The sequence below is a fragment of the Bufo bufo genome, chromosome 1, assembly GCF_905171765.1.
Source record: "Bufo bufo chromosome 1, aBufBuf1.1, whole genome shotgun sequence".
In the NCBI taxonomy this organism is placed as follows: Eukaryota; Metazoa; Chordata; class Amphibia; order Anura; family Bufonidae; genus Bufo; species Bufo bufo.
The window spans coordinates 259982689-259999842 of NC_053389.1; the positions used below are offsets into that span (position 1 = coordinate 259982689).

Here is a 17154-nt window from a genome sequence, read left to right on the forward strand (position 1 = left end):
CAGACCACACATGGAGTACTGTGTACAGTTCTGGGCTCCAGTGAACAAGGCAGACATAGCAGAGCTGGAGAGGGTCCAGAGGAGGGCAACTAAAGTAATAACTGGAATGGGGCAACTACAGTACCCTGAAAAATTATCAAAATTAGGGTTATTCACGTTAGAAAAAAGACGAATGAGGGGAGATCTAATTACTATGTATAAATATATCAGGGGTCAGTACAAAGATCTATCCCATCATCTATTTATCCCCAGAACTGTGACGAGGGGACATCCTCTGCGTTTGGAGGAAAGAAGGTTTGTACACAAACATAGAAAAGGATTCTTTACGGTAAGAGCAGTGAGACTATGGAACTCTCTGCCTGAGGAGGTGGTGATGGTGAGTACAATAAAGGAATTCAAGAGGGGCCTGGATGTATTTCTGGAGTGTAATAATATTACAGGCTATAGCTACTAGAGAGGGGTCGTTGATCCAGGGAGATATTCTGATTGCCTGATTGGAGTCGGGAAGGAAAATTGGCTTCTACCTCACAGTTTTTTTTTGCCTTCCTCTGGATCAACTTGCAGGATGACAGGCCGAACTGGATGGACAAATGTCTTTTTTCGGCCTTATGTACTATGTTACTATGTTAGACGGTAACACAGAAAGTCTATTTCAAACAGGGCTATGTCTGTGGCACAAATAAGAGCATAGCCTTTACATAGCCGAGAACAGAAGACAGGAGCAAGAAAAGTAAAAAAATAAATAAATGTAAAAAAATTACATACAGTTGAAACCAGAAGTTTACATCTATATATCTATATATAAAGTATGATGTTCCACGATTACTCAAAAATGCAACCATCGATTTCAACGAAACTTAGCATACACATCCCCTGCTACCTGGAAAGAAATATTGTGGGGTCACAGCTCTCTAGGACGTACCGTTCCTGAGATATTGCCAATACAAGCCTGTAAGTCTTTCTCTTTATATCCCAACTGCCATACACACTGTCATATATCCCTTATCAGCCTATAGAAGCTCGCAGGCCCTTAGTCTCCACATACACACAGTTTTACTCCAGGTTTCCATAACAACCCAGCTATTTTTCTTCACTGCTGTAGGTCAGCTTTAGGCTAGGGCTACACGACACATAGGTCACGACTACGCTGCTACATGCATCCATCTTGGATGGATTTTTTGCTACTTTTGTGTCGCAGTCGCAGCATATTGCAGTGCAACACCGTAGCCTATAATTATAAAAATTGTTGCGCGACATTAGTGCAACAAAATATTGCGCGACACATGTCGTCATGTAGCCCCAGCCTTAAAGGGGCAGGGCGCTGTGGAGGTCACTTTTAAAGGGGCAGGCCACTGTGGAGGTCACTGTTAAAGGGGTGTTCACTGTGGAGGTCACTGTTAAAGGGGCGGGCACTGTGGAGGTCACTGTTAAAGGGGCAGGCACTGTGGAGGTCACTGTTAAAGGGGCAGGCACTGTGGAGGTCACTGTTAAAGGGGCGTTCACTCTGGAGGTCACTATTAAGGGAGCGGGTACTATGGAGGTCACTGTTAAAGGGGCGGGCACTGTGGAGGTCACTGTTAAAGGGGCGGGTACTGTGGAGGTCACTGTTAAAGGGGCAGACACTATGGAGGTCACTGTTAAAGGGGCGGGCACTATGGAGGTCACTGTTAAAGGGGAGGGCACTGTGAAGGTATCTGTTATTGGGGATACTGTTGATATCTTTTAACGACACACAGAAACATTAAATGAAATAGATGAAATATACCTGTGCAAAGCCGGGTCCTTCTGCTAGTACACTATATAAAAAGACACATATGCATGTTTTTCTCAATATCTGACATGAAATCAGAATAAACTGTTCCTGTTTTTGGTCAATTAGGATTACCATAATTATTATTATTTGCCAAATGCCAGAATAATAAGAGAGAGAGAGAATTTTTAAGGCATTTTTATTACTTTCTACAAAGTCAAAAGTTTACATACATTTCATTAATATTTGGTACCATTGCCCTTAAACTGTATGACTTGGGTCAAACGTTCTGGATATCCTTCCACAAGCTTCTCGCAATACTTGGTCGGAATTTGGGCCAATTACTCCTGACAAAACTAGTGTAACTGAGCCATGTTTGTTGGTCATCTTGCTTGCACCTGCCTTTTCAGCTTTGTCCATAAATTTTCAATAGGATTGAGATCAGGGCTTTGTGATGGCCACTCCAAAACATTGATTTTGTTATCCTTAAGCCACTTGGCAGTATGCTTTGGGTCATTATCCATTTGGCTTTTCCGCCCAAGCGTTAACTTCCTGGCTGATGTCTTGAGATGTTGCTTCAGTATTTCCACATAATCTTCTTTCCTCATGATGCCATCTATTTTGTGAAGTGCACCAGTCCCTCCTGCAGCACCCCCGTGTTTCACAGTTGGGATGGTGTTCTTAAAGGGAACCTGTCACCTCTACTATGCTACACTCACTGAGCGTTTCTAAATGTTCATTGAGTTACCCTAAACATATAAATGACACTTTTAATTTCATTTGCAGACGAATTCAATAAGTATTATGCATTTTTGTACTTCCCGCCTTTTATGCAAACTAACATAAAAGAGTCATATCTTACTTGTGTGACCAGAGAAGAGTCATATTTTCAAGCTCTGACTCATCTCAGGTTAATTTGCATATGTATCAAATCGGTTTTTTTTTACACAATAAAAGCACACAGAGCTATGGGGACTGGGTATTGCGGATGTGCTAGTGGCCATCTAGCAACCCATGTCCCCAGCTCTATACACAAAATCCAGATGACAGGTTCCCTTTAAGCTTCCAAGCTTCTCCCCTTTTCCTCCATATGTAACGATGGTCATTATGGCCAAAAAGTTAAATTTTAGTTTCGTCAGACCACAGGACATGTCTCCAAAAATTCTTTGTTCCTGTGTGCATTTTTTCAAACATTAATCTGGCTTTTTTATGCTTCTTTTGGAGTAATGGCTTCTTCCCGGCAGGGTGGCTTTTCAGCCCTTGTTGATACAGTACTCGTTTCCCTGTGGATATTGACACAATCTTACCAGCTTCTGCCATCATCTTCACAAGGTCTCTTGCTTTTGTTCTTGGGTTGATATGCACCCATGTTGGACCAAAGCACGTTCATATCTGGGACACAGAACCCGTCTCCTTCCTGAGCGGTATGATGGCTGGACATTCCCACCTTGTTTGTACTTGCATATAATTGTTTGTACAGATGAACGAGGCACCTTCAGGTATCATGAAATTGCACCCAAGGTTGAGCCAGACTTGTGCAAGTCCACAATTCTCTTCCTGATTTTGCTGATTTCTTTAGCCTTTCCCATGATGCTACACAAAGAAGCAGTGTGTTTCAGGTGTGCATTTAAATACATCCACAGGTGTGTCTCTAATTAACTCACATGTTGCCAACAAACCTAACAGAAGCTTTCAAACACATGACATCATCACATGGGCAGTCCAGAATTGTTTAAAGGCATAGTAATCTTAGTGTATGTAAGCTTTTGACATTGCAGAAAGTAATAAAAATGCCTTAAAACATTCTCTCTCGCATTATTCTGGCATTTGGCAAATAATAATTATGGTAATCCTAATTGGCCAAAAACAGTAAAAGGTTTATTCTGATTTCATGTCAGATATTGAGAAAAACATGCATACTGTATGTGTCTTTTTATATAGTGTATGTAAACTTTTGTTTTCAACTGTAAATATAGCTACCTTCATAAATGATTACTTTAAAGGATTTTGATGCAAACTGAAAAACCCCTTTAAAGGGGTATTACCATCTCAGACAATGGGGGCATATCGCTAGGATATGCCCCATTGTCTGATAGGTGCGGGGACCCGCACCTATAACTAAAACGGAGCGGGGAGAGCTGTGGCTGGAGGACCCCAGATTTCTCGGGGTCCGTCCACCTCCAAGCGATGCTCCCATAGAAGTGAAAGGGAGCGTACCGGGCCAGGCTCCCCTTAGTTTCTTTGGGGTCGACAGAAATAGCCGAGCGCTCGGCTATTTTCGGCCGCCCCATAGAAATGAATGGAGGGCGGCTGCGCATGCGCAGTGCGCCCTCCTTCACTTGCGGGTCCCCGTTCTCGATATAGGTGCGGGTCTCAGCGGTGGGACCCGTACCTGTCAGACAATGGGGGCATATCCTAGCAATATGCCCCCATTGTCTGAGATGGGATAACCCCTTTAATGCTCATGTGACCATGATGTCAGTGCAGATCCTTGAGCTCTTCTAGTCATGCCAACTTCTTCCATAATGTAGGGCTGGCATTATCAGTGCAGATTCTGCTTCAGATTTGTGGCACTCAGAGCCCTCTCTGTGGGCACTCACACCCTGGAAAAAGTCTACCAATGTGTACTAATATGCCTTAGACTTTTCCCGTCATTCATCAGCGCAGGGTGCACTATGAACAGCATAGGCGGCTCATTGAATGTACTGTAGGCAGGCTATTATAGCTGAATTATAAAGTACATGTGTTGGCACTTTGCGATAAATGTATGGGTTTTGGGTTACAGTTTGGGCACTCAGTCTGTAAAATGTTCACCATCAGTGGCTTAGAGCCATGATACACTTAGATTGGGTTAACAAATTATTATGGAGAGTGTCCGCAGATGACTCACCACTACTGCAGCGTGCAGTGATTAAACAGCACGAGGGATGTAAGGTCAACCACCAAACATAGCTAGCTTCAGATTTTTGTGTGTGACAATTGTGAGTCACAGTAGACCCACGGTCTATTTCTCCCTCAGCTTGATAAGTGTAGAGCATTTTTACTCTGATCATCATGATGGGCCCAGGCTTGGCATCTGCCCAGATCTACCTGGTGCTGACACCATCTATGAAACCAGGGAAAACTAAACTAGCGGCATTAGATAAAAGGACAATGTCAACACAACTTTTTTTTTTTTACAAAGTTTTTATCTTATAGGGGTTATGCTGCTCATATATTTTGCTTGACAATTGTAAGAAAATCATGGTGTTGAGATAGATTAGACATAACTCCCAACTTTAAAAGGAAGTAGGAAAGGGCAACTAATGAGGCACATAGTGTGCTGTGGCAATTTTTTCATTCTCTAACCATATCCAATCCCTGTCCATACATGCCAAGTCCCACCAAGTCCCTTTTGTGCCCCACAAACAGTAGTGATGAGTCCCCTCACAGTAATAATCCCCCTTAGTTCCCCTTCACAGTAAAATTTTCCCTTTCCTTTAAGCAACGAGAAAGCCCCAAAACGTTCATGTCCCTTTACTTCAGATTCCCATAGCTACTCTGGAGTCATTGATGAAAGTCTTAGTCTATAGGCACCAGTTAAGATACTAGCTAGGGTAATGACATAGGTGACTTATAAGATAGAACGATGCTCGAGGAGAAGACAGAATCACATCTAGATTGCAGTCAATCTTCCTATGGTGTTGTGTCTTTATTTACAGAGTACATACAAAAATTTGGAAGTGTCTCCATCTGATACACCAGAAGCACAATGTTAACCATGCTTTATGCTGTTAGATGGGGTTATTATATTACAGACAGGTTTCTGCTAGGTACAAACAATTTTTGATTTTTTTTCTTGCCTCAGAGTTGGTCTACTGAGTAAATCTTCACTCATACTTAAGGGCTATGGACATCGTTGGGGGCTTGTTTTTAAGAGGTACTGCCACCTCTCCTCAAATGTCTGTTTTAGTGACTACTTGTGTTCCCCATGCAAAAGGGATTATGGAACATCTTTTCATATACCTGTATGTTATTATTTTCTTCAGTTTTTGGTACTACAAGTTTTTTTTTAATTAAATCTGCAATTAGGTGATACCATTTAGGGGGGTGTCCCTGCAGTTTGTCACTGCCAGCACTGATCAGTGCATGTGCAGGAACACATCCCTAACTGGTAACACCCAGTTTCAGATTCTTCAGTAAACTTCTAGTATCAATAACTGAATGGAATAACATATTTCGTTATTGCATGGAGAACACAATTATTTACTAAAACAGGCAAAGATGGTGACTGGTCCTCCTTAAGTGAAATATACAGTACAGACCAAAAGTTTGTACACACCTTCTCATTCAAAGAGTTTTCTTTATTTTCATGACTATGAAGGCATCAAAACTATGAATTAACACATGTGGAATTATATACATAACAAACAAGTGTGAAACAACTGAAAATATGTCATATTCAAGGTTCTTCAAAGTAGCCACCTTTTGCTTTGATTACTGCTTTGCACACTCTTGGCATTCTCTTGATGAGCTTCAAGAGGTAGTCCCCTGAAATGGTCTTCCAACAGTCTTGAAGGAGTTCCCAGAGATGCTTAGTACTTGTTGGCCCTTTTGCCTTCACTCTGCAGTCCAGCTCACCCCAAACCATCTCAATTGGGTTCAGGTCCGGTGGACTGGACTGTGGAGGCCAGGTCATCTGGCGCAGCACCCCATCACTCTCCTTCATGGTCAAATAGCCCTTACTTTCAAAGTTTTCCCAATTTTTCGGCTGACTGACTGACCTTCATTTCTTAAAGTAATGATGGCCACTCGTTTTTCTTTACTTAGCTGCTTTTTTCTTGCCATAATACAAATTCTAACAGTCTATTCAGTAGGTCTCTCAGCTGTGTATCCACCTGACTTCTCCTCAACGCAACTGATGGTCCCAACCCCATTTAGGCTACTTTCACACTAGTGTTCGGAGCGGGTCCGTCTGATGTTTCATCAGACGGATCCGCTCCTATAATGCAGACGTTTGCATCCGTTCAGAACAGATCCGTCTGCATTATAACTTGGAAAAATTTCTAAGTGTGAAAGTAGCCTGAATGGATCCATCCAGACTTTACATTGAAAGTCAATGGGGGCGGATCCGTTTGAAGATTGAGCCATATAGTGTAATCTTCAAACGGATCCGTCCCCATTGACTTACATTGTAAGTCTGGACGGATCCGCTTGCCTCCGCACGGAGGCAGCGTTCAGATGAGCTTCAAGAGGTAGTCCCCTGAAATGGTTTTCACTTCACAGGTGTTCCCTGTCAGGTTTAATAAGTGGGATTTCTTGCCTTATAAGGCTACTTTCACACCTGCGTTCGGGTGTCCGCTCGTGAGCTCCGTTTGAAGGGGCTCACAAGCGGCCCCGAACGCAGCCGTCCAGCCCTAATGCATTCTCAGTGGAGGCGGATCCGCTGAGAATGCATCAGTCTGCCAGCGTTCAGGTGTCCGCTCGCTGAGCGGAGGCTGAACGCTGGCAGACTGATGCATTCTCAGCGGATCCGCCTCCACTGAGAATGCATTAGGGCTGGACGGCTGCGTTCGGGGCCGCTTGTGAGCCCCTTCAAACGGAGCTCACGAGCGGACACCCGAACGCAGGTGTGAAAGTAGCCTTATAAGGCAAGAAATCCCACTTATTAAACCTGACAGGGAACACCTGTGAAGTGAAAACCATTTCAGGGGACTACCTCTTGAAGCTCATCAAGAGAATGCCAAGAGTGTGCAAAGCAGTAATCAAAGCAAAAGGTGGCTACTTTGAAGAACCTAGAATATGACATATTTTCAGTTGTTTCACACTTGTTTGTTATGTATATAATTCCACATGTGTTAATTCATAGTTTTGATGCCTTCAGTGTGAATCTACAATTTTCATAGTCATGAAAATAAAGAAAACTCTTTGAATGAGAAGGTGTGTCCAAACCTTTGGTCTGTACTGTATGTGTATTTAGTTAAAAATTACTTTTGTAATTAGGTTTTATTAAAATTCTCAAGACCAAGACATCAAAGATTTCAACCGCTTGTTGTCTATGTCCATTCTCTACGCTACGGGGGAGAGTTATCAAAGCTGGTGGAAATGAAAACTGGCTGAAAAGTCGCCCATATCAACCAATTAGATTCCACCTTTCATTTTCCAAAGGAGCTCTGAAAAATAAAAGGTGAGATCTGAATGGTTGCTATGGGCATCTGAACCAGTTTTCCATTCTCTAAAGTTTTTTCAAGTATAGAACTGAAAATATTCTTGGTCTTGTAGCTTCCTGTTTTCATAATGGTTACGTATCCTGAAGCTGTGTGGTGTCAGGTACAATCGTCTGATTCAGTTACCGGCACAAAGAGGAAGTCTATTATATAGTAGATAACTGACCATTTCAGTACATATTGCTACATGTATTCAAATGGTGGTCACCCAGACTGGAGTCAAATGGCTACTGGACACTGTGAATCAAAAACTATGCAGAACACAATAAGGAAGAGCTACAAGAATAGAAAAACATGGCTCCATAACTGATTTATACAATTAAACTATGTATATACAGTTACTACACTGCATTGAGTTTTTAGAGGGGCTGGCCTGGTGACCAGCTGACCACTGTCGGTCTTGTCATAGATGTAACAGGTATCCTTGCCTAGTCTGCCAGAGGGAGATCTACTCTTAATTTTACATCCTGAGGGACATTCATGGAGCAAAACTAAACCAGAACTTCATTTTACATTTAATTGGAAGCCAGAAAATACAGAAATCAATGGACATGAGGTTGATAGAAATCTCGAACCCATAATAAACCCAAATTAAAAATAAAATAAAAACGAAAATGTAATAGAAGATTATTATACAAGACTTTGCCGTCCAACATCCATGGTATATCCTGAAGATTTGGCACAACCTCTTCCGAAATCAATGAAAATTCCTTCAGAGTCAGAGTCTATGGATTCTAAGATCTGATCAACAATTGTCTCTGGACTGGAAGATGGGGCAGGGATCAAAGTTGAGTCTCTGGACATATCCTCCCTGGAGCCTGAGGTGTGGAAAAGTCCTTGTTGAGGTTCATTGTTGTTATGCATTGATGGAAACTGTCCATTGCCCATGGTAGGGTGCTCCAACTCCCCCGTAGCTTGTGGTTTAGTGGTGGACATTGAGAGTTTGGAGCTGGAATCCAGGATGGTGGTTAGATTGGAGTATCCCTGGATCTCTAGAAGTGAGGTCATCTCAGATACCGAGTGTCTTCTGATTCCAGTCCCATTGGCTGCAAGGTTTTCCATTTCATACTCTGCTACAGGGGTCAGTAATGGATTGTTGTAGCTCTTGGATCTCACCACTGGATTCTTGGTGACCATCTCACCAGACTTGGGACAACGTCTGAACATGCGTTTCTCTGTAAAGAGCACAATCACATGTAAGTAGTATATGTAAAGGTCAAAATTTCAATAGGTCTCATCAAAAATAAGGGACATTAAAGATTATGAACAGTTGAAAAATATTTTTGATTATAAAAAATCTGGCTGTTTTGTGTATACAGCTCACATGCAATCCTATTGTCTCCATTCAGACTGCATGTAAACCCTATGTAGGATAATCTTGCAGTCATGAGCCTCTCATGCTGCTTCTTGTGACCCTAGGCCTTGTTCACACTTCAGTGTTTGGTCAGTGATTTCCATTAGTGATTTGTGAGCCAAAACCAGGTGTGGGTCTAAACCACAGAACAGGTGCAGATCTTTCCCTTATACCTTGTAGGCTTCAGTTCTGGGTTTGGCTCACAAATCACTGATGGAAATCACTGACCAAACACTGAAGTGTGAATGAGGCCTTACAGTAATGTTTTGTTTTTTATAGTCTATAACTATGAAGTCATGTAGGTCTGCAAAGGAGCTGTATACACAAAACTGAAGAATATTTTCTAACAAATCTGTTTTCAAGGTTACTTCATTTTTTATTTTAGTTTATTAGTAGATTAGAAAAATGAAATTAAATTGCTGCTGACTGAAAAATTGCTGCTATCTTATATGACAATAGGTGCCTTTGGATCACTTCAATAGTACCACTAATAATTGGGCCTTAACCCCTTAGTGACCAAGCCTGTTTGGGCCTTAATGACCAAGCCAAATTTTGGAAATCTGACATGTGTCATTTTAGCTTAGAATAACTTTGTAACTGTTTCTCACATCAAAGTAATTCTGACATTGTTTTCTTGTCACATATTGTACTTTACTTAGGTGGTAAAATTCTACCGATAAAATATGCGTATCTTTATTAAAAAAGTGAAAATTTGTAAAAATTGGCACATTTTCCTATTTTCAACTGCAATATTTCACATACATACATAAATACTATTCAATATTTTTTATCAGAAATATATTTCTACATCTTTACTTTATTTTGGCTGCACTTACAAAAATTTTTAACTTTTTTTAAATTTTATTTAGATGTGGGGGGGCGCCCTAATAACTTAATTTAACACATCTGGGGGCCATATTGCCCTGATCGGGTTGCTGGGGGACCCGATCGGGGCATAATTTGAACTTCTCTCTCCTCTCCTGAGGAGAGAGACCTTACTGAGAACAGCGGCGGCCGGCTTTCAGTCTGCGCATGCGCCGGGCCGCCGCCGCCATATTTCTTGAGGGTAAGGGGGGGTGGGGGGTGAGGATCCGGACCCAGCTTGGGGTGAGGATCCGGACCCAGCTTAGGGCCAGAAGCGCTGGGGGAGCCGATCGCTGCACCGGAGACTTTCTACCTCCTCTCTTACATGAGAGGAGGGAGAAAGTTTAGTGCGGGCAGCTCCACTGCCGGCATTTTCTGTGATCGCCGTGATAAAGTGTATCACGGCGATCACGTGATCAGAGACCGCTTGTCACGGTCTCTGATCACTGCCCCGAGCCCTCAGCTACCTCCGGTAGCTGCGGGCACGGAGCTACAGCGCTTTATTTTATCGCTAACTTGGGCTGAAGTGCCGCCGTAAAAAGGCGGCGCTCAAGCCCAAGGCCCCTTGGTGACCGCCGTAAAAACACGTATGGGTGGTCACTAAGGGGTTAAGACCTATCTACATCTTTTTTCATGTGCTGTTCTTTATTTAAAACTTCACTTTTATTTATGTGTACTCATTAAAAACTTTTCACAAATAATAACAAAAACTGTGACAGGCTAGAATTCTCAGTGGCTACAGGCTGGCTCCCTCTCTTAATCAGCGAACTTCTGCTGTTTATATTCCTTCACAGCAGCGTTCTAGATTCTATTAGTCTGTAGCAGCTTCAGCCTCAGGCGCTCTGTCTGACAGTCTATTTCTACCTGCCTGTATTACTATACTTGCTATAATTTAAGGCTGGGTTCACACCTGAGCATTTTACAGCGCGTACCTATGCGCTGTAAAACGCTCAACAGGCAAAAACCAATGTTTCCCTATGGGCATGGTTCTCACCTGAGCGTTTTACAGCGCGTACGAACGCGCTGTAAAACGCCCTACGCCCCAAGAAGTACAGGAGCTTCTTTGGGGCGTATTGTCGCGCGTATTGTGGCAGTTTTTCATTGGATTAATCACACAAACGCGCGTGCTACGCGCTTTTCCAAAATACAAAAACGCCCCAAGATACGTCAAAAAAAGAGTTCAATGCTGTCTACAACTTACAGTTGCAAGAAAAAGTATGTGAACCCTTTGGAATGATAAGGATTTCTGCACAACTTGGTCATAAAATGTGATCTGATCTTCATCTATATCACAACAATAGACAATCACAGTCTGCTTAAACTAATAACACACAAAGAATTAAATGTTACCATGTTTTTATTGAACACACCATGTAAACATTCACAGTACAGATGGAAAAAGTATGTGAACCCCTAGACTAATGACATCTCCAAGAGCTAATTGGAGTGATATGTCAGCCAACTGGAGTCCAATCAATGAGATGAGATTGGAGGTGTTGGTTACAGCTGCCCTGCCCTATAAAAAACACACACCAGTTCTGGGTTTGCTTTTCACAAGAAGCATTGCCTGATGTGAATGGTGCCTCGCACAAAAGAGCTCTCAGAAGACCTACGATTAAGAATTGTTGACTTGCGTAAAGCTGGAAAGGGTTATAAAAGTATCTCCAAAAGCCTTGCTGTTCATCAGTCCACGGTAAGACAAATTGTCTATAAATAGAGAAAGTTCAGCACTGCTGCTCTCCCTAGGAGTGGCCGTTCTGTAAAGATGACTGCAAGAGCACAGCGCAGACTGCTTAATGAGTTGAAGAAGAATCCTAGAGTGTCAGCTAAAGACTTACAAAAGTCTCTGGCATATGCTAACATCCCTGTTAGCGAATCTACGATACGTAAAACACTAAACAAGAATGGATTTCATGGGAGCATACCACAGAGGAAGCCACTGCTGTCCAAAAAAAACATTGCTGCACGTTTACAGTTTGCACAAGAGCACCTGGATGTTCCACAGCAGTACTGGCAAAATATTCTGTGGACAGATGAAACCAAAGTTGAGTTGTTTGGAAGAAACATACAACACTATGTGTGGAGAAAAAGAGGCACAGCACACCAACATCAAAACCTCATCCAACTGTGAAGTATGGTGGTTGGGGCATCATGGTTTGGGGCTGCTTTGTTGCGTCAGGGCCTGGACGGATTGCTATCATCGAAGGAAAAATTGATTTCCAAGTTTATCAAGACATTTTGCAGGAGAACTTAAGGCCATCTGTCCACCAGCTGACGCTCAACAGAAGATGGGTGTTGCAACAGGACAACGACCCAAAGCATGGAAGTAAATCAACAACAGAATGGCTTAAACAGAAGAAAATACGCCTTCTGGAGTGGCCCAGTCAGAGTCATGACCTCAACCTGATTGAGAAGCTGTGGCATGACCTCAAGAAAGCGATTCACACCAGACATCCCAAGAATATTGCTGAACTGAAACAGTTATGTAAAGAGGAATGGTCAAGAATTACTCCTGACCGTTGTGCCCGTCTGAACTGCAACTACAGGAAACGTTTGGTTGAAGTTATTGCTGCCAAAGGAGGTTCAACCAGTTATTAAATCCAAGGGTTCACATACTTTTTCCACCTGCACTGTGAATGTTTACATGGTGTGTTCAATAAAAACATGGTACATTTAATTCTTTGTGTGTTATTAGTTTAAGCAGACTGTGATTGTCTATTGTTGTGACTTAGATGAAGATCAGATCACATTTTATTACCAATTTGTGCAGAAATACATATCATTCCAAAGGGTTCACATACTTTTTCTTGCAACTGTATGCACGTTAACCTTTTTACTTCACAGAAATAATGGTAGTCTTGTGTAACTACCCATATTTGGCCACCTGGTGGCAGCAAATGCAAATTGAAATGCTGAATGACAATCAATGCAGTCACTATAGATGGGTGCATTCTCACATTTTTTTTGTTTTTTTGCTGTATGTTTTTAATAAAAATATGGATCCCATTTATTTCTATAGGACTTGTTTACTGTAGTGAATCAGTTTACGTCAGCTCTTTAACCGGTTCAAGACCAGGATTTGCTGGGAACCGGAACTCTCTGATCTGATCCTGAGGATAGGTCTTCAATATCGTGAAATTTAAATATCCCTTTAATTTTCAGCCATAAACTACTGTCATCCGTGTAATCCACAATGGGTACTGCCTCTATAAGGGGTTCAAGAGGTGAGTCTGCTGCCTACAAGATATTTATGGCATATTTATTTTGTGGGTATGCCATAAATATACCGTATTTTTTGCCCATAAGACGCACCTAGGTTTAGAGGAGGACAATTAAAAAAAAATATTTTTCATTAGACCTCTGATCAGATCTCAGCTAACAGCCCCAATCAGACCCCCAATGTTAATAAGACCCCAACAAGACCTCAGATCAGACCCACAATCAGACCTCAGCTCAGACCCCAATGTGAATGACCCCCAATCAGACCTCAGACCCCAATCAGACCTCATATCAGACCCTACTGCCTCTCATATTAGCCCCCAGCAGCCTTCATTGCCTCATATCAGCCCTCAGTAGCCCCCATTGCATCTCATATTAGCCCCCAGCAGCCCCCATTGCCTTATATTAGCCCTCTGTAGCCCCCATTGCCTTTCATTTTGGCCCCCATTGCCTTATATTAGCCCTATGTAGCCCCCATTGCCTCTCATTCTGGCCCCCAGCACCCCCCATTGCCTGTCATGTTAGCCCCCATTGTCTCAGATCAGCCCCCAGCCTCATGTTTAATAAAATAAATAAATCACTTACCTATCCTGCTCCTGGGTGCGGCCGCTCCTCACTGCACGCGCTCTGTCTTCCTTCTCCGTCGGCTGTGCTGTGAACTGGCGCGCACAGCATGAGGTCACAGAGTGCCCTCACGCTGTGCGCAACCACTGCACTGCCAACAGCCAAGGACCAGGATGCCGTGAGTACAGAGCCTTCACCGCTTCCTGGTCCTCCGGTACTAATGAGCGCTTCCATAATGAAAGCGCTCATTAGTATTCGCCCCATAAGACGCGGGGGCATTTTTCCTCCACTTTTGGGGGGGAGGGGAATGCGTCTTATGGGGCAAAAAATATGGTATTTGTTTAAAACACCCATATAACTATAAGATGAATAGAAAGCTGATATTGGTTCTAGCTGGACTTATGTCAGGTTCCAGTTATTATAATAATACAGTTATGAAGAGGCGCCGGTCTCTGCATAACTTCGGTGCATCCAGTGGCTGTCTTACAGTTAGACCATTTTCTATGCCTAAACCAGTTGAGAGCCTGGTGTGAGCGAGGAAAAGTCGCAGATTGTGGTGCCTGAAATACGCCTAATAAATGACCCCCATAGAATGTAATAATACTGCATGCAGCCACCACTAGAGGGAGTTTATGAGCTTACTGTATACTAATGATAAATTGAGCTGAATAATAACACAGTATGCAGTAAACTCCTAAGCTTCCTCTAGTGGTGGCAACATTTAGTCAGACTGGCAACAGTCCCTCTATGCACAACAATGATACAGCAACCAGAACAGTAAGGGTGTCTGGTCAGTTTCTTTGGTCAAATCTACAATTTATCCATGTACTATTGTACAATAAAGATTGAATGAATATAGTATATGGAGATTCTGCTGGATTGCATGTGTCAATGAAGCACAAAACTGGCTCATACCCAAGATACAGGAGGCATGTGTGAATGTAGCATCACTAGAGTACAACCCATATGTACCGAGGTATGGAGAGACCACCTTCTGAATGATCGATTCCAGGTTCAGATATTCCTCCGTCACACCCTTAGACTCATGGACACCCTGGAAAATGTAAAGCAAAAACAGGATTATCAATTACCACATCAAAAACTGTTGCTTTAAAGTGACCATGTCAGAAGGTTCCTTCATGAGACAGGCCCTTTACATATATTGCAATAGGGCATATGGATCAAAGATGGGGGTCCCAATTGGGATTCACCCTCTATGAGCCGGGAATGACAGCTCCTTGCAAAGAGAGACTCTCACACTAGCGGACACAGCATGACCATGTCAAAGACTGTCACCCATTCATTTCCAAGGCCGATGTGTACATGCTTCTATGCATCTTCCCCAGGTAGTAACAGGAGTAGAGGGGATTTATCAAAATCACAATCCCCACCAGTCACATCCTCACAAACTTGGATACACAAAATACAATCAACCATGTCCCCATGATAACAATGAACTACAAAAATTAGAATAGAAAGACTTGTCTTGGGTTTTTCAGTTATGGACACCACAGATTTAAAAAATGCGCCTCCTGATAAAAAAATAACCTGTATAAAAATATCTGATCCCTCTGCTTTTAAAATGCTGCAGTGGCTGAATTATATCCCAGTACTTCAGGAGCTATTAAAGGGGTATTCCGGTAAAGTAACTTAATTTTTGAAAAGTGCTTTAAGGCTGCAAGTTGTGACCTAAGCAGAACCCATACCTATGTAGTGTCCCACTTATGTGTGTATGGGCCACTCCAAATTGCTATATGCCCTTTCATATAATCTTGCACTAATCATTGTTTTTTCCTTGGTCAATGCTGCTAAATTCATATTACAGACTGGTGAAATGCATTACACACTAACACTACCAACACTAGAGGTCACTATAACACCATTTATATAGGTCAGTCACAGGAATTTAGGGAGATTAGGAGTTAGGAGGCAGGAGGAGTAGGAGAGGAGACAGACTTTGTTCTTTTTTCAAGCTACTTGAACTTTTGGAATCCAGAAGCAGGATTTAGTAATCCTACATTGTAGAGTCAAGGCCAGGCACTACTTGGACTATAGTTCAGACAACCTTTTCAAAGAATGGAGCACAGAGTTTGCCTGCCATGAGGGAGACCACCCTTGGGTTGTATACTATTAGTACCAGAGAATCCATAGTATTGCAAGACTGAACAGCCAGAGCAAGTTCAGGAACCAAGTAAAGTATCATCATCACTCCTGCATAAATTAAGCTGGAACCTACATACATCACCTCACAGATCCTGCTAATTGGAATTTGCAGCTTTATCATCTTTATCAACTTCATGTAAGACAAAGTACTGCTATTGAATGCTACTTATTGCAAGACTACAACTTACAAGTAAAGTTCCTGTTTGGTTCAACGACTGCCTCTCTAATCATTCTACTTCATCTCCGAATTCGCACCTTACGGTGCTGGCGTCACGAACACAGGGGCCCAGCCACCAAAGCACCCTAAGCATACCCATTACCATCAAGGGCACCTCAACTTCCATCTGGCTGGTGTTCCCAGCAACAGAGAGTGCACCGGAGGATTTAGTGCTGTCTTCCCGTCCACTGCACTTTGGCCCAGGGAGCTACAGAAAAATGAATACATCTACTACCCTCACTCGGCACATCATCACTCTCACTCACTCACTACACCCCGTGTTGCCTGGACATCGCACCAATACATATAACCAGAGTTTCAATTTACCTGGCAATCCATTTGTCTAGCTCCCGTGTGAGCCTGCAGCACACAGAGTATCATGGCGCCTGATCTTCTCTCACAAAACTACAATACCCACAATCCCTAGCTTTCCTGCTGTAAGTTACTGCTTGTTCATGAGTGTTGCTGTTTACTGATTGGCTGCCTGATATACAGTCTGGTCACGCCCCCTCTACTCAGTAATCACCAGCACGCTAACACAAGACATTTAGCTAGAGAATTGATAGTAACACACTGAGCATGCTCGACCTAACAAAGGCTCAGAACTACAGGTCGATGAGATGGTAATTTATGATGAAACAGTGGGTAACAGAGGAAGAAACTACTTTTATAACTACTGAATGGTAAATATGTGAAATTTACATTATATTAGGTAATTATTGATGATGAATTAGTCTGAAACATAAGTTATATGTATGGTAACCGGAATACCCCTTTAATATGGTAATCCTTTAAAGTGATTTCTGGGCAATTAATA

The 17154-nt window shown here is 42.5% G+C and overlaps 1 protein-coding gene across 8 annotated transcripts in view; it reads right to left on the reverse strand.

The window, feature by feature from the left end:
• Nucleotides 1–7703: 7703 nt before the first annotated feature.
• PRR5 (proline rich 5) overlaps nt 7704–17154 on the reverse strand; it is a 121090-nt gene continuing 111639 nt past the window's right edge. For 6 of the 8 annotated variants that reach the window (XM_040439149.1, XM_040439150.1, XM_040439151.1 and 3 more), the window contains 2 exons: nt 14873–15011; nt 7704–9131 (listed from right to left, as the gene is read on the reverse strand). In XM_040439149.1, the coding sequence (XP_040295083.1) occupies nt 8587–9131; nt 14873–15011 (684 nt within the window). In that variant the 3' untranslated portion in view covers nt 7704–8586. The remainder of the gene's footprint in view (nt 9132–14872; nt 15012–17154) is intronic. The other 2 variants (XM_040439154.1, XM_040439156.1) reach the window with 2 other exon arrangements.